This window comes from Austrofundulus limnaeus, unplaced genomic scaffold (genome assembly GCF_001266775.1).
Source record: "Austrofundulus limnaeus strain Quisiro unplaced genomic scaffold, Austrofundulus_limnaeus-1.0 Scaffold88, whole genome shotgun sequence".
NCBI classification, from domain to species: Eukaryota; Metazoa; Chordata; class Actinopteri; order Cyprinodontiformes; family Rivulidae; genus Austrofundulus; species Austrofundulus limnaeus.
In genome coordinates, this window is record NW_013952490.1 from 355190 (window position 1) to 381844 (window position 26655).

General features: G+C 37.3%; 2 protein-coding genes across 2 annotated transcripts in view; both read right to left on the minus strand.

Moving 5' to 3' along the window:
• Nucleotides 1-562: 562 nt before the first annotated feature.
• Nucleotides 563-19562, minus strand: tmc2b (transmembrane channel-like 2b). The gene is made up of 23 exons (XM_014012048.1): nt 19488-19562; nt 19235-19405; nt 15652-15775; nt 13522-13762; nt 13368-13409; nt 12827-13235; nt 11143-11328; nt 9561-9651; nt 9394-9475; nt 9207-9313; nt 9019-9117; nt 8675-8817; nt 8441-8588; nt 7397-7591; nt 7128-7307; nt 4164-4322; nt 3921-4049; nt 3387-3454; nt 2908-3147; nt 2695-2820; nt 1957-2035; nt 1740-1866; nt 563-1570 (listed from the first exon to the last, which is right to left on the minus strand). The coding sequence occupies exons 4-23, from the start codon at nt 13565-13567 to the stop codon at nt 1353-1355; spliced, it is 2874 nt and encodes a 957-aa protein (XP_013867502.1). The 5' UTR covers nt 13568-13762; nt 15652-15775; nt 19235-19405; nt 19488-19562; the 3' UTR covers nt 563-1352.
• Nucleotides 19563-20345: 783 nt separating this feature from the next.
• LOC106520093 (transmembrane channel-like protein 2) overlaps nt 20346-26655 on the minus strand; it is an 18695-nt gene continuing 12385 nt past the window's right edge. Inside the window, exons 9-15 of the mRNA XM_014012025.1 lie at nt 24910-25038; nt 24438-24505; nt 23461-23700; nt 22052-22177; nt 21864-21942; nt 21647-21773; nt 20346-21499 (exon numbers count right to left, since the gene is read on the minus strand). Of these exons, the coding sequence (XP_013867479.1) occupies nt 21282-21499; nt 21647-21773; nt 21864-21942; nt 22052-22177; nt 23461-23700; nt 24438-24505; nt 24910-25038 (987 nt within the window). The 3' untranslated portion in view covers nt 20346-21281. The remainder of the gene's footprint in view (nt 21500-21646; nt 21774-21863; nt 21943-22051; nt 22178-23460; nt 23701-24437; nt 24506-24909; nt 25039-26655) is intronic.

The following is a 26655-nucleotide window of genomic DNA, read 5'->3' on the forward strand; positions in this document are numbered from 1 at the left end:
TGTCCACTTCCACACCATAATGGGGTTCAGGATATGGGAAATAATCCCAACTTTAAAAGTTTACTTAACTATTGCCACATTGACTGTGTAGATGCATTTTCAGTTTAATTTTAAAGCCACTTAATCTTTTTTTGCTCATTTACCTGCGTTTGACAATACTTTAAAACATTTGTTCACAACTTTCTCTGAATCTGAATTTATTTCTGGTGGTAAATTCTAATAAATATGGCTAATTTACCTAAGATTTGAATGAATAAATGAATAAATGGATAAATGAATAAATAAATAAATAAATAAATAAATAAATAAATAAATAAATAAATAAATAAATAAATAAATAAAGATGCTTAGATGACATTTTGGTGTAAGTTTAGTAATTTACCATCAGAGGGAGCTGTTTCTCTTAAAAACTGAGGTCACATATTTCACACAGCTCTGTGCTTTATTGCAGAAACGGATAAAACCTTTGTTATAACGACACCAAAATCAAAGTAAGACTGAAATTTGTTGAGAAAATTGTTGAAATCTGCGTTTGTTAAAACAGACACTCTTAAAAACAAACTGCATGATTTTTTTTTACTTTAAACATGTGCTTCATGTGACAAGAGTAAAATCATCTTACAGAATTTATTTCTGATTTGTTGACATTATTTGTCAGAACATTATCACATGAATCACTGATGAATGCTCAAGTGTTTAAAAGTTGTCTCCTGTTAGCAGATCAAAACGTATTGTAACAGAAAAACAGATTTGTTGCAGTTAAAAAGCTAATTTTCACCACTTCCTCCATTAAAAAAACACAAATACATGGGCTCAAAAAATCTCAAAGATATTGCTCTATTTTTTTTGTTTCATAAACAGGCTTTTAAACATTTTTTTTAGCAATGTAAACACATCTCACCTTGTTTTTCTCCTCTTGGCATTCTGCTGGTGCCTCTCAGGTTCTCAAAGACGGATCAGTCAAAGTGATGAAGATGACAATGGACCAAATGTCTTCTGTTTGTGTGCGTTTTTCCAGGCACTCAGATATATGTGCAACAGTTTCAAATTATTGTATCAATTTAATTATTGAACATGATAAACTGTTACTTGATTTTGTTTACTGGATTCAAAGAGCAACTAAAGGTTTCACAAACAGATGCCTTTGATCTATGTATAAACTTTCACAATTTAATATTTTTAACAAAAGCTTTTCTGTGAACTTCTTTAGCTGAATTAAATGTATTTATTTTATTTACAAATCTAAACATTCACAACTTATAAATTCCACCTAAAAGTAAAATTTTAAATAATTCAGTGAAGCCTCCTCCTTTTTTAGTTGTGCAGTAGTTACTTGCATTGAGGTGTTCAGTTTATCTTCTTGGAGATGGACCCTGACCTCTGCCTCTGCCAGGCCCAGCTTGAGGCCCCCTGGTGTTTACAGGAGGCCCCCCTCTTGGCCCCGGGGCCTGGGTCACAGGTCTTCTGGGGTTTGGGGCAGCCAGTGACACCTCCTTCTGCACATTAACACCTTTCCCTGCTGTACCTGGCTTTGTTTTGGTCGACTTGCTGCTCTTTTCTGTTACGACCTCTGCAAACACAGAAGTAAAGACAATATATATATATGTGTGTGTGTGTGTGTGTGTGTGTGTGTGNGTGTGTGTGTGTGTGTGTGTGTGTGTGTGTGTGTGTGTGTCAATAAACTGAATGTGTGTTGAGGACAATTGGATGCACATAAAAATACATCATAGACAGTGTACCGGGAGGTGGTTCCTCCTTAGCAGGAGGTGGCATAAGAGATTTGTCTGGCATCAGCTCCTCCAAGTCCTTCATCACTTGATTAGTGCTGTCTTTATTGTTTCTGCGGTTTTTCTCATCGTCTCGTGCCTAAAATATCAACCAGTTACGCAGAAAATCATATTGTTCATCGAAGAATTTTTGGAAAAATCCTATTAAAAAAGCAGCACTCATACTGACCATTTGCATCTTCTTTTTAAGGTCATTGTTTGCTTGTTGATATCCCTTTGACACGGTGTTCAGATAATATATGGCCAAGCTGTGAAACAGAATGATAACTGTAGTTAATGCATTAACATACATTAACAAATAGGAGATTATGACACAAATCACAGAAACTGAAGAATAAATTTAAGCCCATTATAATTGGACACTTGCTTGACAAAAAATAAAAATAAATCTAAAACACATTTGTTTGTTATTTCCAGGAGTTAAATTCTATTGATTAATGAATTTCTTGATGCAATATGTTCTGATATTAATTTTTCTAATAAATTTAGTTATTTGATGCTTAACAAATGTTGGGAAAATGTGCTCACCGTCCCAACTGTGGCTTCAAAAAATACAACATGGTAGCTCCTGTGTGAATCTTCAATTTTAAACAACAAAATAATGGAAAGACACGTTGTTGAACTTTTCTAAACAGATTATTATTATTGCTAGCATTATTTTTTTTTTTGTAAAAAAAACAATTAATTTTGTTGTGGTCACATTCAAAATGACAAGGAGGTCAACTGGTTTTAGTTACTTGACGTTTTCCAGATTACATTTTGTTGTAGGGTAAAACTGATGCTCCATGTAACTGATTCAGAAAAAAATAACAGTTGTTTCTTGGTCTTGGTGTGAACGTGAGCAAAATCCTCCATTATTTTCTATCCAAACCACAGTGTTTCTATTCAACATATATTTTATGCTCACATCATGAGGAGGACTGCAGACATGATGAGTCCAGGGTTGCTCGCATACGACAAAATAGTCCCCATGAAAGCTGGTAGATCCTGATCTATTGCCTCTATAACCACATCATACATCTTTTCTTTGCCACTGAGAGAAGAAAAGACAAGTAAAGTAATAAACCAGTCAGGTTTAATTCTAATAGTGAAACAGGTTGTGTTTTTAGTGTCTGATGACCTGAATGGTCCACAGTCAAAGGACGGGGACAAGGTCATCATGCTGTAGATGACAGGAAACACACTGAGGAACAGGATAAGCAGCAGCAGGCCCATGTAGAAGTTATTAGACCGCGAGGCCTTGAAAACTCTCTCATGAGGGACGTTACAGGCCATCACTGCCCAGCACTGAAAGTACATGGAGCTCAGGAGACGCAGTACGTTAATACCCACCAGACCTGGAGCATAAAAGGCTCCCATCCTGAGGACGACAGAAGAAGTAAAATCATTTCAAACGATATTTTTTAAATAAATATTTTGCATAGCCTTTTGGAGTTTATAACTACAGTATCAGCTGGAATCATATCTGAAGAAGCTGGTGATATTTGTAGTTAATTATAAGTCCAAAAGTAGCTACATTTTGTCTTATGAGTATATTGTTCGTTGGATTTTAGTGCAGACAATAAGCAAGAAAGAAACCATGAGTATGAGTCAATTCACCAGATCATTCCTTGGTTGAAGATGAGACCCAATACATTTCCACTGATGTCAAATTCTGCATAGGAAGGCTGGAATAAAGACAATGGCATGAATAAATTGTTGACCTGAATTAAAAAACCACAGGTCAATACACTTTGTATCTGCTGCTAACTATTGTCTCTCTCTCCCTCTCTGTAATTAAGTTCTCATTGAAGTCTCCTGTTTCCCTCGGCGTTTGGGATCACTTGTCTTGCCAGATGTCAACATAGTGTATCAGGTTCACTTGGGTCTGTTACTAACTCTGCTGTATTTACACAGTGTTCAACGGGGACAAAGTAAAATGCTAAAACTACACAGGTTCAGTCTTTTAAAGATACATCCAGGTCTCATTCATGCATCAAAAAATGACTGTTGCTTATTAAATAATAAAGAACTCAGAGCACAGAATAAGTATGTTTTTATAGCTAATTAAAAATCTAGTTTTACATTTAGTCAAATAAACAAGAATAAAAACAACAAGGCTAAAATCCACACATATTCTTTATGGTTACTTACAAAACCAGCCTCCAGGTCCCAGCACCAGCAGTAGTTGAGAAAGCGAACAATAACAGCTCGGGCAAAGTCACCGACTAGAATAGTCAAATATGTCACTTGGACATCTGACACAGTTAACTTCACAAACTCCTGCAGAAGGACAAAAATTAATCAATTACTAATTTAAACCACACAACTGGATCAGACAATGGATTAAAAATGCAAGTCATCTTTGACCAGCAGTATAATAATGTTAGTACTGACTCGCCCGACTGCAGTCTCCCAGCAGGGTCCTCTGATTACATCAGCTGGGTTCAAAATTAGAGGAGGCACAGCTGTCGTGTTGTAGAAGGAGCTGTAGTTGGCATAGTACTGATTGAAAGTCCACTCTGTGGCGTTCTTTATTGATTTTTCTTCCTCCAGCTGAAAATACAAATTCAAGCTCATGATGAATGATACAGCTGAGTTCAGACAGTGTAAAAACAAATATGCTGAAGCATAACAGCTATTAGCTTTTAGAAGATTTCCATATAGAGTTTTATTTTTTGTGTATGAATGGATTGCAATCAATTTATAAAAACTTATTAATCACCAAATCATCAAAACAAAAGAACATTTAGATATGCTGAAATGGTGCTAGTGTGCTAACTTCCTTCTCTTATTGCCCTTTCTTCTTCTTGTGCTGAATAATTTGGCTAATGTCCTTAATGTATAACTACACTTTATGTAAAAGGCTTATCCAACCACCCTTTGTCTTTGTTGTTAACTAGTTATAACCGAAAAAAATGAAATGGGCTTGGGTTGCAAATGCTAAAAGTAAAATCAGACAAATGATTTAAAACAGTAAGAAGTAAGACCATCCAATCCCATCCAACTACTTGCCATTCACCTGACTTTGTACAACCCGGAAGCCCCTATCAGGCTTTATAGTGATGGAAAATGTATTAATTTTTATTAAGTCCTAAATACATTATTCAGGCTGCCCATTTTTTAACACTTGCTTACGATAGCAACTAAGATGAAAAGACATATGTATCAATACCTGAGCGAGGCACATGTGGGAATTGGCACTATCACCAGACGAACCAAACACCAGCCACTGGTCAAAAGAACCATAGCTCATGACCAGAAACATAAGCCTGTGCAATGCCTGGACTGATTACAGGAAAGCTTATGACTCACACACATGGATACTGGAGTGCTTGGAACTCTACAGGACAATAAGAACTTAAGAGCATAATGGGAATGTAGAAGACAAATCTAACTTGGCAAACGTGGCATACACCAAGGTGATGCACTGTCCCCACTCCTGTTCTGCATAAGCCTGAACCCTTTCAACTAGATCATTGCAAACGGGGCTTTGGATACTGGTCCCAAAGTGCAACAAACATCAGTCACTATCTTGACATGGATGACATCTAGCTATACGCCAAGAATGACCAAGACATTGACTCACAGATCCACTTACCAGGATATACAGCAGACTTTGTACAGACTGGATATAGGCAATTGAATGGGATGCAAGAGAAGAAGAGTGATCACAACTGAATGGGTTAAAGTACTTTAAGGCAACATTGCAGATGTCCAGGACATCTACAAATACCTTGGAATCCCACAGGCAAATGGCAAACACAATGAGGCCACAAGAAAATTAGCCACAAAGTACCTAAAAAAAGGAAATGCAGGTCCTGAAGAGCCAGCTGGATGGCAAGAACAAAATCAGACCATGAATGTGTATGCAGTGCTGACCATCAGATACCCAGCTGTTAAAATACCCTGGCCAAAAAAAAGAAGATAGAAGCCACTGACACCAAGACTTGAAAGCTCTTCACTATGGAGTTCAGAACCCTGAGACTGTACACTAAGAGAACAGAGGGAGGCAACTGACTAGTGAAAGTCCAAGTCATTACATAGGATAAAAAAATCTAAGATCCTGGAGTACATCAGCAGGAAATCCTCCAAAGAGCAAGAACAACATGAACAATGAAGGAAAGACAAATCTATGCACAGCATTTACCATTGGCAGATTGAGGAAGTGGATGATATCAACAACTCCTACAAATGGCTAGAGAGGTCTGGACTGAAGGACAGCACAGAGGCAATAATCAAAACAGCACAAGAACAGGTAGGGCCTACTCAGCACAAGAGCAGTAAAGGCTGGTGTCTACCCTACAAGACAAGACCCAAGATGCTCCTGAGACAGTCCAACACATAATAGCAAGGTGTAAGATAGAGGCAAACAAAGCATTCATGGAGAACCCTAACCAAGTAGCTGGTATAATATACAGGAACATCTGTGCCGAAAATGGAATGGAGGTCCCAAAGTCATAGTGGGAGACACCACCACAGGTGGTGGACAATGAAAGAGCTAAGATCATGTGGAACTTTCAGATCCAGACCAACAAACAGGTGATGTTACCCAGCCGGACATAGTTCACTAGCAAGAGAAGAAGGCAGTGATGATATGTAACATGAAGAAGGAGCACAAGAAGCTCAAGAAGTACCAAGGGTTGAAAGAGGAGGTACAGAAAGTGTGGGGAATCAAACAGTCAGTAGTCCCAGTGGCCATTAGAGCATTTAGTGCCATGACCCTCAAACTGAAAAAGTTAGATCTAGAGCATAGGGCTATCTGGGGCTACATCAGATCTCAGAAACAATTTCAGAGATCTTTGTCCATAAGAGCGCAGACCTAGAAACAGCAAAAATATCACACAAAACCCTCAAACTCCCTGGCCCCCGGTAAAGGACATAAGTTTGAAGTGAAGTAAAACCACACAAGTGGAAGAGTAGGGTGAGCTACAAGTTGCTATATATTGTGTAATATATTGTGTTTTATATTAATTAGGCTTAGTACTWGATAAAACATATGTTAAAACTGTGTATTAACATATTTGATAGAGCAAATGTATGAAAAAAAGTCTAATTAACCAAAAATCTCACAATACCCCTGTAATATCTCCACAGACCCACCAGGGGTCAGGAAAACATCGTTGAAGACCTCTACTCTAAACCTAAAAGTAAACACAAATTCTGGCACATTCCATACAGACAAGCTTTTGGAGGACCAAACTGCTGGACAATGAGAGGGGCCAATAGTTGGAAATTTTAAAGTTTTAATGCAAAAAACAAGGGTGCAGCAGAAGCGACACAAGATAAGAACTGGCCTAGAATAGATTTGTTCATTTTTATGTTTAGAAGATACTTTCAGTTGTTCTGTATTCCACATACCTTTTGATTGACCTCATCAAAGAGGGCAAACAGAAAGGTGTACAGATTTCCAAGGAAGAGGGCAAATATTCGTAACAGCTGCCACTTCAGGGCAATACGAGGATGATAATCCTCCAGCTCTGCGATGGCCTCAAACAGAGGAGGACACACAAGTCCCAGCAGAGACATGACAAACTCCACCTGACATGAAAGATGAGGCAGGTTATTTTACTTCTCTCACATATTACTCTAGTTTTACTATCATTATACGTTCAGTGTTTTAAACTTGCCTCATTGCTTTGAAACCAGGTGAGTGTTTGTGGATCCCGTTTAGCAAAGTCCTGAGACTCCTTCACCACATAGTAGATGAGATAGCCACTGCCACCGAGGCAGCAAAGGATCAGCAAGTTTGCAGTAATCCTGAGGAAACGTCTGAGATGGATATTCTCATCTTTCTGGTTTTCTTGTTCGTCCACAATAGATTCCTGCAGCACAGGTATTGAAAAATGGTTACAAAAAAAAAAAAAATCAAATACATCATCAAGCTTCATCATGTTTTCACATCTCACTGCAGGTTAACAGGTTCTAGAAGGTAGGATCACATTACTCCTGTTTTAGCTGACTTGCACTGTTGTCTGTTTGTTTTCGCATTGAATTTAAGATTCTTTGGCTTATTTTTCAGGTTTTAAATGGTTTGGCACCCAGTTATTTATTGCCTCTTTTGCACTTTTATAACACAAACAGAGAACTGAGATCCTCTAATCAAAAATTTTTAGTGCAGCCAGGAGCAAAACTGAAGGGTAGAGGAGATCAGGCGTTTGCTGTGGAGGCTCCAAGACGCTGGAATAACTTGCCTCTTGATTCCTACTGTAGCTTGTTCAGTCTTTTAAATCTCGCTAGAAAACACACTTGATCACACAGGCTTTTAACTCAAGCTCAGTTTGAGTTACATCAGGATTTTTTTTCTAAATTGTAACATGTCTGAAGCATTTTTGGTCAACACTATTGTATTTATAGGTGCTATATGAATTGATTGATTGATTGATTGATTGATTGATTGATTGATTGATTGATTGATTGATTGATTGATTGATTGATTGATTGATTGATTGATTGATTGATTGATNGATTGATTGATTGATTGATTGATTGATTGATTGATTGATTGATTGATTGATTGATTGATTGATTGATTGATTGATTGATTGATTGATTGAGGAAAATACTGAGAATAATAAAAACAGAATTATGTTTTGCATTCATAACTCTCTAAACTGATCTGAACATTATTATAATTTTCTGCCAAATTGATGTCCCACAAAAACACACCTAACCTTGAAGCTGGTGGTGATGGAGGCGTATTTGTTGTCTGCAGTCTCAGGGTTTCCTATCAGGTAGTCCCAGCTGGTGAACATTTTCCAACTGAAGTTAAATTCACTCTCATCTCCCCCGTCTCCTCCCTCATTCGCATTTCGAGCCATCCTGAAACAACAAAAAACCTTTAAGAAACAAATGGAACTTCCCAAGCTGCATGCATGTTGAGTGACACATTTTAAAGCCTTGCGTACGTCCTGATGACCGTCAGCAAGCTGTATCCAAATATTCCAACACTGGTGAGCAGGTATGACAGGGGGAGTCTGAACTTCAGCACCCCGATTGTCTTTTCATTGTTGTAGAATCCATAGAACAAAATGGAATACTTGCAGTAACCCTGTTGATAACATAAAAGATGAATTTCAGTAAATTCTACTCAAGAATTAAAAAATACCTAGAAAGACATAACATTACAGGCCTGTCTCCTTGATTCTTAATGTAAGATGCCATGTTTAAATGATTTGCTAGTAGACATACAGTTAACTTTAAATAGATGAGCAAGTTTTTAACACAGATCTTAGCAAGCAAAGATCCTCACACTAAAGTCAGAGAGCACCGAGTAGTCCATGGCTGTGCTCTGTTCTTCTCTGGGGACAGTTTTCCTGGGAATGGAACCATAAGGAAGACCCATGAGAACCTAAACATGAAGGAGAAGAATAGAAGTTAGAAAGTAAATTCCTGATAAATGCACACAGCTTAGATTACACCTGCATGGACAATAAGAACCTCTGGCAGCACCACGAGACCAAACATGAACCCAAAGAGGATCAGATTCAGACCATACATCCACCTCAGGAAAAGAAAATAGGAYGCCACAGATGATCCAAAGTGACCTGTTAGACCAACAGAGAACTTGACTCAAAAATTGATAAAGGCATATTATTGCTGGGTGATTGCTCTTTTTTATACTAACTTTCTACTTCCTTGATCTTCCTCTCCCAGGGTATACAGGCTGTTTTGAAGTTCTCAAAGTCCCGATTAAACTTGATGAGTTTCTAGAAATGTCAGTCAGATAACAGCTTAGTTAAAATCAGACTAAATACACAACACAAGATCTCATTGCAACAGTGAGAACATTACCTTAGTCATCATGACTTTGAATGCATAGAGCCTTCGGCCTTTTCCTTTTCCAAGAGCTCCTTCAAACCTTTCAATAAACTCCTGGGCCTCCCTGTTTGACAGAAAACAAAAACCTGTATAAAACTAACAGGAGAAAATGGTTGAAACCGTTTCTGAAGTGAAATCAGCGACCATCATTTCTGTCCCAATGACTATAGATCTATTTGCTGTCAAATACTTTGAGAGGCTCATCCTGCACCATCACCCCAAGGCCCATCTCCCTTTAAATCTTGACCCACATCAGTACGCCTATAAAAGAACCAGATCAACAAAGAACATCATAGCTACATCTCTTCATGCATCACTTAGCCTCAAGCAGCCAAAGAGTTATGTCAGGATGCTGTTCATGGACTGTAGCACCATTTTCCCTGATATTTTGGTGGATAAGCTGACCAACATTGCTCTACTTTACTTCACCTGCAACTAGATCAAGAACTTCCAGACTCGCCATCCTCCAACAGTGAAGGTTGGCTTCATCTGCTCCTCCACACAGTATTTATAATGCACTGGTCAGAGAAGCACTGACAGCACAGGCTCTCCTCAGGGTCGTGTAGCTACTGAACCCTCTCCTGTACTCCTTGTATACATGACTGTTTATCCATCCACCCCATCCAAAACCATCAGCAAATTTGCGGGTGACACCACAGTCATCGGCCTCATCAGCAGAGGCGGACAAGACTGTTTACAGGGACTATAAACAAGGTCAACAAGCTGGCAGGTCGGTGTTGTGAAACAACTTGCTGCTCAACACCAGCTAAACTCATGAGATGTGATCGACTTCATGAAACACAAGGAGGATCTGCGTACAGTGAGTCCTCCTTGAAGTTCATTGGGACCTGGAATGCAACACATTGGCAGTGGTAAATAATACATCAAAGACTCCACTTCCCAAGGACTGGATTATCTGGAGGAGAAACTGTTAGTGGTCTTTTACTGCTGCACCATCAAGAATGTCCTGATGTACTGTATTACAGCTTGGTTGGCCTAATTCACTGTGGCAGAAATAAATAACTGACAGAGGGTCATTAACATACACAACACATTAGTGACAGCCTCTTACTCTTGATGGAAGACATCACTAGCATGTGGTGTCTCAGGAGAGAGACGGCAATAACTACTGACCCCTCACACCTGGGACAGCACATGTTCACCCTCATGCCTTCTTGGCTCAAAAATAGTTTCTCTCCCCTGGCAATCAGATCCCTGAACTCATAAAGTGTGTGCACGCTAAGTAAATATGAATATTCTTTTTAAAATCCTTTTATTACTCTGTGCTATGTTAATTTGTTCCTGTTTTATTAATGTTTAGGGTATTTATAATGCACTGGTCAGAGAAACACTGCAGTTTTACCTGGTGTGCAGTGACAACACATATTCTATTATATTCTATTCTATTTGTTCATGTTGGGAGCTTAATCAGGTCCGTCATTCAATCCAGCATTAAACAGAAATAAGTATGATAAAAAAAAAGTTACATTTCTGCAAGATAAAAAAAAAATAAAACATCAACAGTGGAGGAAGATTGATTTTTTTTTCTCTTTACTTGAGCACCAGGAGTCTCTTCTTCATGCGCCAGGGTTTGTTTCTTATGGTGGCAATTAGTTTCTTCTTCTCCTCCACCTGCTCCTTCAGAGCAGCAAGCTCTCCCTCCGACATTGATTCTTCATCATCATCATCGTCGTCATTGTCGTCATCATCATCATCATCGTCATCAGAAGGCACAAAAGAGCTGAAAAAAGAAATACAGATGTAGAAAAAAAAGGCTGCAGCAGATCAGAGAACTGAAGGCCTCATGCAGCATCACCACAGGAATGTTCACGCTCAAATACATTATGATGACTTTTTACCAATAAGCAGTAAATATTTTTTCTATGTCTGTCATTTAACCTGGGCTGTTTCTTTTTTTCATACTTTTTCTGAAAACCAATTTTGTTAGTTAGTAAGTAAGTAAAGTTTTATTTATAAAGCGCCTTTCACAGAAATATACAGTATTCACAAGGTGCTGTACAATCATTAACAGTATGAAATGGTGAAAATAATAAAATGAAACAGAAAAACATAATTACACATAAGCAACGAAAATTGAACATCAAATTAGGAATTAATTTCTAAAATTGTAAATCAAACACAAGGTCAATGCACGTCAAAATATACAGTAATACACGAAAACATAATGAATGCGGGAGAGAAAATATGGCGTACGTTCAATAGTAAAGAAAACAAAGATTAGCGAAGCGTTCACAATGGAGGTAGGCTGGCAGTAAAAGTGAAAATGGTTAGCTAAACGCTTGAGAGAAAAAGTGAGTTTTTAGGAGTGTCTTGAAAGAGACAATGTTATTGATGGAGCGCAGATTAAAAGGGAGTTCATTCCAGAGCCTGGGGACCACAGAGGAGAAGGCACGGTCACCACGGGTCTTAAAGCGAGTGAGGGGAACCAGAAGGAGATTTTGATCTTGTAAGCGGAGGTCTCGTCTGGGGTTGTAAGGGGAAATGAGACTTTTAATGTATTCTGGGGCTTGGCCATGAAGAGCTCTGAAGGTGAGGACAAGGATTTTGAACCGGATTCTGAACTGAACCTGAAGCCAGTGAAGTTCTGCCAGGATCAGGGAGATGTGGGTGAATTTGGAGGTTCGGGTTGGGAGTCTTGCTGCTGAGTTTTGAACAAGCTGAAGACGATTTAACTGTTTCTGGTTGACAGGTGAACAAGTTATTACAATAGTCTAAGGGGGTAGAAATGAAGGCATGAATTACCATTTCCAAGTCTGAAGTGGACAGTAGGAGCCGGAGTTTTGAGATATTACGGAGCTGAAAATAGCATGTAGAAATCAGATTCTTTATGTGTTTATCTAGTGATAGATCTGAGTCAAGATTTACTCCCAGGTTGCGCACATTCTGCTGGACAGTTGAACTCAAAGAGTCGAGATGTTCTTTTATCTTAGGGATTTTATTTTCAGGATTTTATTTATTTTCTTTTGTTACATGTAATTCAAAACCCTGGTTGATTAAATCACTAAGTTTTTTGCATATTTTAATGTTGCTGCTCATTGAAAATTCAATTTAGTTTCCTGTTGATAAAAACAAACATTTAAATGTCATGTATCTACATATTCAGAAGTTTACGTGAGTGCTATGTGATACAATTGAATATTTCTCAAATACTGTGGTTTATTTTACAATTCTCAGTACAAACATCCATTATCTGTGTTGTTACAAAGAAAAAGCTTCACCTGCTCTTTGAATTCTTCTTCTTGTCCTTCTTATCTTCATCTTTTCTGCCAGCTTTTCCCTTCTTCTCATTATTCTGCTCCTCTTTCTCCTTTTTAGATGCAGCTTTTCCTCTTTTTTTCTTGCTCTCTCTTTCGTCTTCTTCTTCATCCTCCTCCTCCTCACTTTCCTCCTTTCGGGAAGACTTCCCACCTTTCCTCCTGGCAGCTCTTGATGTTTTGCTCGTCACTCTTTTTTTGTCTCCTTCATCATCTTCATCRCTGTCCTGRGGCTTGGTCCTCCTCCTTTGTCCTCTGCGTTTTGGGGGTGTTTTTTCCTCATCCTCTTCATCATCCTCCTCATCATCACTGACTTGTTTGACTTTGCGTTGCACTTTGGTTTTTCTATTTCTGCTTCTCTTCCTAGCTTCATCTGAGACAAATCCACAATTCATTAGCTAAAACTTGCACTTTAAATAAAAGAGACAGGTTTAGGACAACTTGACCGTACTGCTTATTGTTTATCGTTTTATTAAAGACATTTGCTGCTCTCTGAAGAGCTCACCTTCACTGCCAGTGTCAAACTCTGCATCCACCTCTATCCCAACTGGAAACAAATGATTACCAACAAAGTGTACTAAATAACTCACTTTATGCCATTTATTTAAAATAAATGTTGATAAAATACCTGTGTAAATATAAACTTATATATAGCTCACCATTTTCTGCTTCAATTATGGAGCTGTTTTTCTTCTTTGGAGGCATTTTTCTGAAATTCCCTTAAGTTTGCAGTTCCTGTTTTTCCAGCAATTTTTTTTCTTTGTAGAGTTACATCATCCTCATCTGTGAGTCACTCAGTGTATACAGCCGATTCATGTGGAGGATAGGGTATCAAACAGCCTGGTTACACACACACACAAACCGGAACGTGTGTGTTTCTGCAGTGCGCTCCACCTACTCCTTCAGATGACATCATGAAAATGAACAGAACAGAATTTGACAGACAATGAACCTGTCAATCAAAATAATTATTGAGCAAATGTGTGTTCATTTAATCAATTCAAGTTCTAATATTCCTTAAAGAAGTGATTTTTCACCAATCACATTTTATATAAGATTATCTCATGTTAACTTGTACTCATTTTGGTACAATTTCAAATTAATGTTATACACAATATCTATAAAAGTCACTCTCAGAGTACGTGTTGTAAATGATTCTCAGGAACCACATCACATTTTAGCTCAATTCATGTATTGATTGAGTTTTGGTCCTTTTTGTCCAGTCCTAAATGTGCATCCATTGATTGCTTTACACAAGTTTGAATAAAATTTGTAAACTCTCTCATGAGATATTTTGCTAACAGACAAATACACACAAAGATACATGCAAAAACATTATCCCCTGCCTTTTGCCACGGCAGGAGGGAGGTATAATCTCCAGTTGCATTTAAACTGGGAAAAATATTTCAAACTTTTACTATTAGAATTATTTTCAAGTCACAAAATTCACAAAGCAGCTGCTGTGACATAAAGTGCTTTACCTCATACTGAAAAAACAGAAATGCAACACCAAATGGATTGTGGAGGGGAAAGGGGCCAGCGATCATTAAAGTTGGATGATGTTAACCAGAGTTGTAAAGTAACTAAGTACAAATACTTTGTTACTGTACTTAAGTATAAATTTTGGTTATCTGTACTTTACTTGATTTTTCTACTTCTACTCCATACATTTTTACACCATTATCTGTACTTTCTTACACTTTAAAAAGTTAAAAAGTAGAAGGTAATTACTCTTGTTCCATTCTGGCTCATTATTGTTAAAAAAAACTATCCAGATAAATTGCACCTCCTGGATAGAGTGAATTTAATTGTGGTTGGATGGGAAATATAAATATAAACAATTCTGAGACTGTAAGAGCTTGTACACAATCATAACAGCTGCACACATTTGAAACAATATACGCATTTTTAGGGGGAGGTCACCTCCCAATAAATACATATTTGGAAAATCCACGGCTCACTTTTACTCAATAGTTTTACTTTTAATACTTAAGTACATTTTATGTCAGAAATTTACTTTTGATATTTAAATACAAAAAGAAAATATGATACTTTCAAGTAATATTTTTAGAGGAGACTTTAACTTTTACCAAAGTATTTTTATGGTAAGATACTTGTACTTTTACTCAAGTATCACTTAGAGGTACTTTAGACAAGACTGACATTAACCTCACTGAGGGGGGGTAAAACAAGTAACTGTATTTAAACAGTGTTTATGTGGAGGAGGTGCAAACTGATCAATCATCAATCATAATCATCCCCATGAAGTAAAAGTAGTGATTATGCCTCCTATTTAACACGTGTTATTTTGACATCTATGACTTGCCAAATTTTGAAACTAATTTTATTTTCACTTTTGTCTTTAACTGCTTGTAGTTTTAACTGTCTGGATGTTTAAAGAAATGCTTTTTACCAGCTTCTAGCCAAGATTCAGAAGTTTCTGTAGAAACATATCTATGTTTAACTAAAACAATTTATAGTAATTTAGTAGAAAAACAGGTGTTTGTGCTTAAGAGATGAATGAACCAATTGGTGGACAGAATTTTGGTCACCCACAGGCAAGATGTGGCCCGTGGGCCTCCAGTTCAGTAGCCCTGATTTACACTTTTGTATTTTATTGTTTCCTGTTTTTGTCCTTTCTTTCTGTATCGTTTTTTGCATACTTAATTCTTTGTGCTTTTTTAACCATTCATTTGGAAATGTTTAATAAATATTGTTTAAGAGATGAATGCTACAACTTTTTGTTTTCTGAAACTTTTGTACTTTTCAAAATATTCAACTTCATTTACTTATCTGTAGTTGGCTTCAGGACGGAAACTCAGACCATCCTTCTTCCCAGCAGCACTCTCCAGCTCCTCCAGGATCTCAAGGTGTTCCCAGGTCACGGCATAAACTCTCCGGCACATACTGGGTCTCCTCCAAGATATACATACTCAGAAAACCAGCAAAGTCAGGGATCTCTGTCTTTCTGTCATGATTTATACCTGGTGCCTATCAGTGAGGGAACCATAGACCAGCTGTCTGCCTTCCAAACCAGAGGCAGGCAGCCATCTTGTATTTTTGGACCCAGCATCTGCACATGAGCAATGTGGGTTTTTGGGTCCCGCCTATGATCATAGTGTCACATGACCTTTTTTTTTAAGGGTTTAACAACTAATCAGAATTACTAGAAACATAAATATTTGAACAAGGTAAGAACTGCATGAATCTATAAGAGTTAAAACCTGAAAAACAGATTTTTCCAAAATTCAACATGGCAGCTCCAGGTGTACATGGCAACTCAGAGGTCAGTGCCCCGGTCTTTTGAATTCTTGTTCAAGAAGGACATCCAGTGTTACACAATCGCCAAGTATTTCCCACAGTTTCACTCACTGTGGCAACCCCTGCAGAAGGGAGTAGCCAAAAGAAAAACAACAATAAGAATCAGAGTTGTTTGGTCCAGTAGCATAATTCATATTGATGAGCCAGACCAATAAATTACAGTTACATAAAGCCTGTAAAATGGACATGGTCCACTTTATTCTCTGGCTTCCTCAGGTCAAACACTATCTACAGCAGGTAAGACAATCATTGTTCATAAACTTTTCACAAATCCCACTTCGAAAGATCTGAATTATCCATTTAATACAAAATTAGAACATAATTTTGTACCTTTGTGATTTATTAAAACCAACTGTTATGTTTCAGAAGCAGGACTCAAGACTGAAAAAAACTTAAGTTAAATATCAGCTAAATGAAAGGATCAATCGTTTTCAACATATTTTCTCTGGTTTGTTATACAAAGACAGGTAGATGATTAAAGTTTATTTAATTATAACTGAGTGTCTTAACTACTGAGGTATAGCCTGTATGGCTATTTCTTTCATGTCAGAACTGACCTCTTGAAAAATGCAGGAGGAAAGAGGAGATGCTGACAGCAACAATGGCTTGATGTAACTGAAAGACAATCTAAGGCTTTTGGATCCAAGCATATTTACATATCCCTCTCATATAGTTGCCTGTTTCAACTCCTCCTCCTTTCTAAATACACACTTTAGTCCTATTTCTACTGTATCCAGGCTGGTTGTACTCAGTCCCAAGATCCATTAACCAAAACAAGGCTAACTTTCCACAAGATCGATCTGAGGCTCAGGGCCAATATGTCCTCTTTAATGCAAAACTGTACAAGATCTGAGAGATCAAATCAGTGCTCGCATCACCCCTCCTTTCTTCATTACTGTTAGTGAACAAGAGATGGTCATCCCAGTGCTGGGGAAACTGAGATATCCGGTAATGTGCAGTGCGTCATGGCTCAGTTTCCTGCTACATTGTACTGGCGTGGAGGGAGACTGGGATGGAGCCAAAGCAGAGCTCCAGCAGGAGGGTGATGAGGGGCCATCAGGGGGTTGGGGTTACCAGGGAAAACATGGTCTCCGCTCTTTGTTTTCTTTTGTAATGTAAGGACAGAGACTCAGGTCCACAAAGACAATACTAATTAATACTAATCAAAGTCTCTTTCAACTCCATTAAACAGTGAGACAGACAGTTTGTGTCCGTCATGAAAGAAGAACCACGGACTGCTCATCTGTGGATCTCAAATAACTGCAGGATTAATACTTAATGCTCACTTGCAATGAATTGATTATGAGCAACAATGGAGGTGGATTTGATATTTATAGTCAGCAACATGATGAGCTTGTTCATTGCTGTTTTCCTGCATAATTTAGACACTTTTTTAAAAATTGCTTCTGCCACATTCAGGAGATCTTAGTAAAATCTGAAGTAAACAGTTACATCTACTTCATTTCTGACCTTCAATAAGTGTACTTCAGTACATATTAAAAGTCAGTGAATGGCAGAGGCATTCTGTAACAAGTTATTTCATTACTAGAACTGAGTCATTTCAGTTGAACACTGACATTATCACATGACCGTGCAGGTCTCTTACAAGCTAAAATTTCTATATGAAGAGAAGTTTTATTAACTATATATTTTTTGTAAGCTAGACTATTATTTATTTTGGTTCCACAAATTAATATATAAAAATGAAGAGGATATGCAGCGTGCATGCTGAATGACTTTGTTAAAAAGGACTTATCAAAATTTTAAAAGCATAAAGCCAAAAGTAGCTAAATACTAGTTAAAACCTAAACAAAATTATATTCAAATGTAGTTAAAAACTACAATCAACAAAAGATTTGCTGAAAAAAAATCTAAATGCTAGTCAAAAGCTACAGGTACAAAACAAAAAACTGACTTAAAACTAACAAAATGATGGCTTCAAGCTCACAGTAGCAAAAGCTAAATAAATGTACAGTAGTAATGAGCTATATAAAGATTTTAAAAGATAAGAACCTAAGGATACCAAAAGCTCAATAAAAGTTATAAGAAGTAAAGGCTTAAGCTTAATTGTAGCAAAACACTGTCTAAAATTCAAAGTTCCAAAAGGCTAACTAAAGGCTAAAATTAGTAAAGTGCTAACCAAAAATTAATAGAAGCATGTCATGGCCTGAGGCCGTTCATTTTTCATACCACTGCAGTTTCAGGGTGGGGGTTTGCATTTTACAAAGCCCAACCAGAATGATGGATTCATTTAAACATTTTTAGTTGGTTAATTCTCTGATTACTCTTTAAAACTTTGTTCTAGCCTCAGAAGCAGGTTTTCTCAGTTTGTGGTTGTGGGAAAGAAACATCTTTTGGGTTTAAAATTTACAGAAACATGTTTAGATTTCAAGAAACTGTTAAAATTTGAATGCTAAGTTGAAGAAAATAATTTGTTGCAGCTGTGCATAATTAACTTGGTGTTAAAACCTTCAGAAAAGCACAAACGAAACAAGTAAAATAACATGTTTTTATGATATCTTATTGTTTTTTTAGGCAGGACTTTGAGTTTGTCTAACCTGCACCGAAGATGTCTATGACAGTGTGAATGATCTGAGAGTTGGAGAGCAGAGATATTTCTTATTTACTTATCCATCTTCTATCTGTTGTTTTTCTGATTTATTTGTCTTCATCTCTGTGGAAACTGTACCTTTACCATCAATTTGTAATTTAGATTTGAAATTTTGAATACTCTAAAAATGCCAGTAATTAGTTAGAATAAGACGTGTGTCTTCTACATGCTAGCTAATTTTTGAATGGTTTGTATGTGAACATTTTAGTCACTCTGCATAAACAAAAGTTGTCTCAGGGGATTTTGTTTATGTTTTCTGGCTACAGTTCCACTCACTGCTGTGTGTGGAAGGTCAGATTAATCAGAGGAAACGACACCTACTATGCAAGACTTTACAGTTTTAAAACTAATCTTTGTCTTCTGTGATCAATGTATTTCATTCTGGGTTATGTTCATTCTTTCCTTGTTTCTACAGCAGCAGATCCTAAAAACCTCTTTACCTTATCAAAGTTGATGTGCTCCTCAATTCTCCGCTCCATAAATCCACTCATCTTGTGAATGTACTGGACCAGTGTTCTCAGAGAAAAATGTGGATGGATGCAGAACACGGGGCAGAAATCGTACATGTTGTGAACCCACCGACTTCCACAAACTTTAGGAGCCCAACGCAGCTGAGGCAAACAGATAAAAAGACAAAAACTAATTGAATGAAGCGATGAATGAAACATTTTATCATCTAAAACACAAACTCACCATACTGTCAAAGAAAGATGCATCTGGTCCCCCCAGCTGTAGCAGATAGCCCACAAGAAACCAGGTTGTGGGGCCTGGAGGAACTGGTAGTAAGTGGCGTGTAATTTCTGTAATTTTCCACCAGAGGGAGCTGTTTTTCTAAACACTGATGTGTTTCCTGGCAGCTCTGTTTTACTGAAGAAATGGATCCCGGAGGTCAACGCTGGTAGCAACTTATTTCTTAAATATTGCTGTGGAATTTAAACTTTTGTTACACTGGCCCCAAAACCAAACTCAGACTGATATTTGTTGAGAAAACAAAATCAACTGCATTTGTCAGCTCAGAATCAGAATCGCTTTATTGTCATTCACACACAACATCAGAGGTGCAATGTAGAACAAAATTTGCAGTTTAGAACATCCTTTCAAAGGACACACATAACAAACAAACAAACAAACAAACAAACAAACAAACAAACAAACAAACAAACTCTCTCTCTCTCTCTCTCTCAATTAGACATAATACATTAAATCCTTTAAATCATTCAGTCGGGTTCTATGTAAAGTAGAACTGCAATGTTTTGGTCTGAATTCCTCCTTATTGTAACTCCACAAGTCCCCCTTTCACCCCTTTTCTGAGGCGTGCCACAGATCAACTCGTTTTGAGGCTGTCTCTTTCAACCCAAACAAGGCACTTCACACGCCGACCCCCTCCAGCTTCCAGCATGGTTCATTCCAGTATGATAATGGGTTTTATAGTGACGCAGAAACCTTTTTTTTTTTTTGACAAATTAATTAAAAGGTGTCAACAACAGGAAACTTGTCCATCCAGCCTTGGAGCCAGAGTCTGACCCAGAGCCAGAGGAGAATGAAGACAAGTATTGTAGTTGGTAAGCACCTGGAGAGACTAAATTTAACTTTTCTGCACCCCTACAAAACAACATGCATTTAACGGGTCAAAAATTAGATTTTACATGATATGTCCCCTTTAACATTTTATTTAATAGAATACATTTTTCCTGCTGTGGTGCCACTTAAGTTTTCAGGGTAAGAAGGTAAGTTGGCAAAGGATTAGACATATGTTCTGTTTGTGAAGCTTTGGTTCAGTGAAAATGTTTTTTTTTTTTAAAAAAAAAAGCATTGGTAAAGTTTTTTTTATGAGTACTCACTCCATAGAGGTAGGATGTGCATCAGTTTCAAATTAATTATATATACTTTGAGAATCTTAGTGTTATTGAAGCACAATGACTTTTTACTTGATTGTAAAACAGTCACATTTTTTTACACAGGGGTCTGAGTTAGGTGGACTTAAATGTATTTGTATTTATGAAGTGTGTTGTGGAATACCCTTTTCGCCGTGTTTCTGACTATCTTTGCCACGACAAAGTGAACAATTCTCTTGTATCAGCCTGCGGTTCTTCAGACTTGCTTCTGAAGGTTGACCCAGTTTACAATTAAAGCTTTACATGTTCAGCCTATGTTTCCCGTTCTGTACAATGAATCAACAGCTCAAAGTCAGTCCAGATCTGTGGAGCCAGCTTTGACCTCTGACCTCGTAATGTTACCCAGCTCACAGCTGGCGCAGATTCTGTCTACTGGATGAGAAAAACAACTAAAGGTTCCAGATAGATGCATGCTGTGCGTAAAACACTTTACAACATTACCAAAAGCTTTTTGGAAGCTTCTTTAGTTGAGTCAAATGTATTTATTTACAATTCTAAACATTCACAAATTATAAATTCCACCTTAAAATAATTCAGTGAAGCCTCCTCCTTTTTTAGTTGTGCAGTAGTTACTTGTGTTGAGGTGTTCAGTTTATCTTCTTGGAGCTGGACCCTGACCTCTGCCTCTGCCAGGCCCAGCTTGAGGCCCCCTGGTGTTTACAGGAGGCCCCCCTCTTGGCCCCGGGGCCTGGGTCACAGGTCTTCTGGGGTTTGGGGCAGCCAGTGACACCTCCTTCTGCACATTAACACCTTTCCCCGCTGTACCTGGCTTTGTTTTGGTCGACTTGCTGCTCTTTTCTGTTACGACCTCTGCAAACACAGAAGTAAAGACAATATATATATATGTGTGTGTGTGTGTGTGTGTGTGTGTGTGTGTGTGTGTGTGTGTGTGTCAATAAACTGAATGTGTGTTGAGGACAATTGGATGCACATAAAAATACATCATAGACAGTGTACCGGGAGGTGGTTCCTCCTTAGCAGGAGGTGGCATAAGAGATTTGTCTGGCARCAGCTCCTCCAAGTCCTTCATCACTTGATTAGTGCTGTCTTTATTGTTTCTGCGGTTTTTCTCATCGTCTCGTGCCTAAAATATCAACCAGTTACCCAGAAAATCATATTGTTCATTGAAGACTTTTTGGAAAAATGATATTAAATAAACAGCACTCATACTGACCATTTGCATCTTCTTTTTAAGGTCAAAATTGGCCTGTTGGTATCCCTTTGACACAGTGTTCAGATAATATATGGCTAAGCTGTGATACAAAATTATATCTGTGTTTATTACATTGACATAAATTCACAGAAACACACAGGAAAGTATTAAACCGCACTGTTTCTATTCAACATTTATTCTATGCTCACATCATGAGGAGGACCACAGACATGATGAGTCCAGGGTTGCTCGCATACGATAAAACTGTCCCCATGAAAGCTGGTAGATCCTGGTTTATTGCCTCTATAACCACATCGTACATATATGCTTTGCCACTGTGTGGAAAAAAAGACAGATTAAAGTATTAAACCAGTTATTTTTTGTAATGTTTTGTCTGAGCTAACAATAAATAAATGGAAGTAATCATTTATTTCAGTTCAGACAACTTGGGTCGGACGTCATGAGACATTTTTTTTTTCATGTTTTTCTTTCAGCAGAGTGATGCCTTTATGCAGAGCTATATGTAAAAGTTTTTGTGTCAGATTCTGTTGTTTTTTGCTTTATCTTTTATGTTTTTAGGTTTATTCCTTTTTATGTTATTATATATAATGCTGTGGGGGGGTTGTATTATTTACCTATTTTCCCTCTGGGATCAATTGTCTTTTTGAATTGAACTGAACTGAATTTAATTGAATTGAATTGAATTTGTGTTTTTTCTCTTTGTATTTTATTCTGTCATCAGTTTGTTTTTCCGGTATTTTTCCTCTGTCAGTCTCTGCTCCTGCACCTGTTCCCTGTTTCATCTCAACCTTGACAGATTGTTCGCTCTGACCTAAATTTGTGGTCTCAGTTTGGTCAAGTTTAAGTCACAAACTAGTGTGTAAAATATAGCTGTTCGAAACATATTTGTGTGTTTATTCCAAAACATCCCAATTATAATAATGTCTTTTTTAACCTATGAAAATATATTTAATCCTAATTTATACAAATTTGCCATAAAAACATGGCAAATTTGGTTAGCATCACGGTACTAAATCATGGACTGATTTAGTACCGTGATGCTAACCAATTCAAAATATAGTTCAGCTATTATTAAATATTGCTTTGGTTAATTGAGAAAATGTGCTTGTATAATTTCAAAACAATCTAATATAACAAATGATTACTCCCATCTTGCAGGCTAAAATATGTCTTTGGTATTCACTTCAAAAAACTGAAAGATTAAAACTGAGCTAATATATATTGGTTTTCTTTTTTTAGATGTACATAAACTGTTTTGATGTATTTTTTTCTATTCTTCACCTGCACACAGACTGCTTCTTGTTGTATAGAATATACAATACCTCAATTTGAGCTGTTGAATGTAAAGTAAAACGTGTTACCAGGAAATAACAAAACAACTCTATTAATAGAAGTTTGTGACAGTTTGACTAAGATCCTCACAAACAAGTATTGAGTTGTCAGGAATAAATTATGGTTTAAACTTTGACTATATTTGTATGAACCAGATTCAGCTTCAACAAAACCAATAATCACAGTCATTTGTCTTTAACTTGCAGAACATTCATTAAACAATAGTGATATAGGTTGTGTTTTTAGTGCCTCATGTTCTAATGACCTGAATGGTCCACAGTCAAAGGACGGGGACAGGGACATCATGCTGTAGATGACAGGAAACACGCTGAGAAACAGGATAAGCAGCAGCAGACCGATGTAGAAGTTGTTGGACCGCGAGGCCTTGAAAACTCTCTCATGAGGGACGTTACAGGCCATCACTGCCCAGCACTGATAGTACATGGAGCTCAGGAGACGCAGTACGTTAATACCCACCAGACCTGGAGCATAAAAGGCTCCCATCCTGAGGACGACAGCAGAAGTAATATCATTTTCAAAAGTATCCTATACATTGACTGTCATAGTTTTGAACTAGCTACAAGCAGCAATCATAACTGAAGAATCAGATAATATTTAGTTATTTAAAGGCAGAGGTATGTAACTAAGTATATTTACTTTGTTAAGGTAAAGTCATTTGTTTGAGGATTTGTATTTTTATCGGGTATTTTTTAATCAGAACTTTTACTTCTATTTTGTTATGTTTAAAACATAAGATTGATACTTTTATTTTCTTTATTTTACAATTTAACACCTGCAAATTTATATATAAAGATAACGGAACTCATCATGTTTAATGTTGGTAATGCACGCTTAAAAACTAAATGTTGCATTTACTTAACCATGTTATGTCAACTGTTTCTACTAAATGGTATAGAGTAAATATAAAGCAATTTACGTCTTTCTTAAAAGAAAAAATGTAAATCAGTTTACTCAATTCGGTTTAGTGAAATCAGTTTAAGTAAATTCAACATAAAAATTTTTAGAGTGTGGGTAAAAGTACTTTTACTTTCCCAATTACCTTATCAGTAAAATTCAAATTTACTAAAGTCATTTTCTGTTAAGATTTTTTTTTTTTACTTTTTCTTAGTCATTTCTTTATACACCTCTGTTTGTAGGTCTTTTTTGTCTTATGAGATTACTGTTCACTGGATTTTAGTGCAGACAATAAATGAGAAAGAAACTGTGTGTGTGTCAATTCACCAGATCATTCCTTGGTTGAAGATGAGGCCCAACACATTTCCACTGATGTCAAACTCTCCATAGGAAGGCTTGAAAAAGACAGTAGCATGATGAAATTGTTGACCTATATTAAAAAAAACGCAGGTCACTTTGCATTTGCTGTTGGGTCACCTGTCTTACCAGATAATAATGTAGTATCAGGTTTGCCTAGGTTTCTTACAAACTGTACTGTATTTACACAATGTTCAACAGTGAAACAAAATGCAAAAAATACTTATTACACTGGTTTACCATTTTAAAATTCACAGTACACGTGGCAAAAACAAAATGTAATACTCCATTATTCTATAATTTAAAATAAAAACCTGAAAGAATAGAATCCTTTTTTTAAATTAATAAAATAAAAAGTGTAATATTTCATTTAGCCAAACCAAACAAAAATAAAACCAGCAAAGCTAAAATCCTCCATATTTTAGCAAATATGGGTACTCACAAAGCCAGCCTCCAGGTCCCAGCACCAGCAGTAGTTGAGGAAGCGAACGATTACAGCTCGGGCAAAGTCACCGACTAGAATAGTCAAATATGTCACTTGGATATCTGACATAGTTAACTTCACAAACTCCTGCAAAAGAACGCATGTCAAGCAAGGACAAATCTAGACCACACAACTAATAGAGATTATATAAAACAGCAAGAGATCGCCTATAGGTCTTATGTTCACTGTGGCAATGGCGGCCATAATCCAGGAGGGCAAGTATCTTGACGTTATTATCGAAATAGCCAACAGTAAGGACTAATTATGTAAAATTTTACAAACTATTAAAGTTAATACAACCCCAATTCCAATGAAGTTGGAACTTTGTGCAAAACCTAAATTAAAACAGAATAGAGCCTAGTGGTCAGGTCTCTATCCATGATGCCCAGTCGGGCTCAGTACAGTACGGTTTGTAAGAAACCCATGCAAATGAGCTATATGGGTTTGCCACCCTACCACCTGCAGGAGGGGCCGTACGAGTCAGGTGCATGATGCCATGGGTAGTAGTCAAAGGCAGGGACCTTGGTGCTCTGACCATGGCCTACTAAACTGGCCCTTGGGACATGGGTCAACTCTCTGATGGGGAAGGAGCCCGAGCATGTGCATGAAGTTGGGAAGTATAGATATAGTTGGGTTCATTTCAACACATAGCATGGACTCTGAAACCAGTCTTCTCGAGAGGGGCTGAGCATTATTCTACTCTGGAGTTGCCTATGATGCTGAGCTGCTGTGTATGGGATAAATCTTGTGCCAGCAGGAATTGAATTTGAATTGCTCAGATTGAATCTGAATATGCATAATTTGAAACTGAATGCATTGATTTGAAAATAAATTTCACTAAATTGAAACTGAATTTAATGTTTTGAAACTGAGTTTAATGATTTGATTTTTAATTAATTTGCTTTGAAACTATATTTTGGTCTATTAAAAATTCAGCTCGACTACTTTCACTTTCAGTTCCATAATTCAATTTTTTGTGTCACACATCCTGGTCCCTTGAGAAAGCCAGCCAGCGTAATCAAACACAGATCCACAGATTTATATTTACATCCCATCATAGATCACATATTGATCAGATGCTGCTGCTGACTGATCCATGATGTGATATGAATGTAACATTTTCTATACGTAAAATTAATCACTGCAATAAAGAGATCTTGTACGTGCATGCTCACAACCACACGCAAACATATGTTTAAATCCTGGGTTTTCTGATCGGACACTGATTGAATGTGCATATGTAATACATTCTCATGTTGGACTCATTACATATTGACAAGCGTCTATACGTTGACGCCCCCGCGCATCCATCCTTGTCGCCTGCGGCTTTTCCAGGTTTGCGTGACATATGAGGTTAACATGAGGAATCAGGATTAACAGTTAACTTTAGAGTCTGTGGTCAGGGTTAGGCTCTATAAGGCTAGTAGAAGTTAAATTTAGGGTCTTAGGATGGTTAGTTTTGCGTAATTCCAGTCTTGTAAAAACACATCTTCCTCCTCCGCCCCATCTGTACCCCGCACATCAACATAATTACGCTTGGTCAAGCGTCAATAACTTGACGCGGGGGGCATGAGAATGGGCTCGCATATGTGTATGTATTGATATATGTATGTGCCTATGTGTATGTATTGATATACATATGTATATGTGTATGTGTGTGTGTATACATATTTACTGTATATACAGTATATATATATATATATA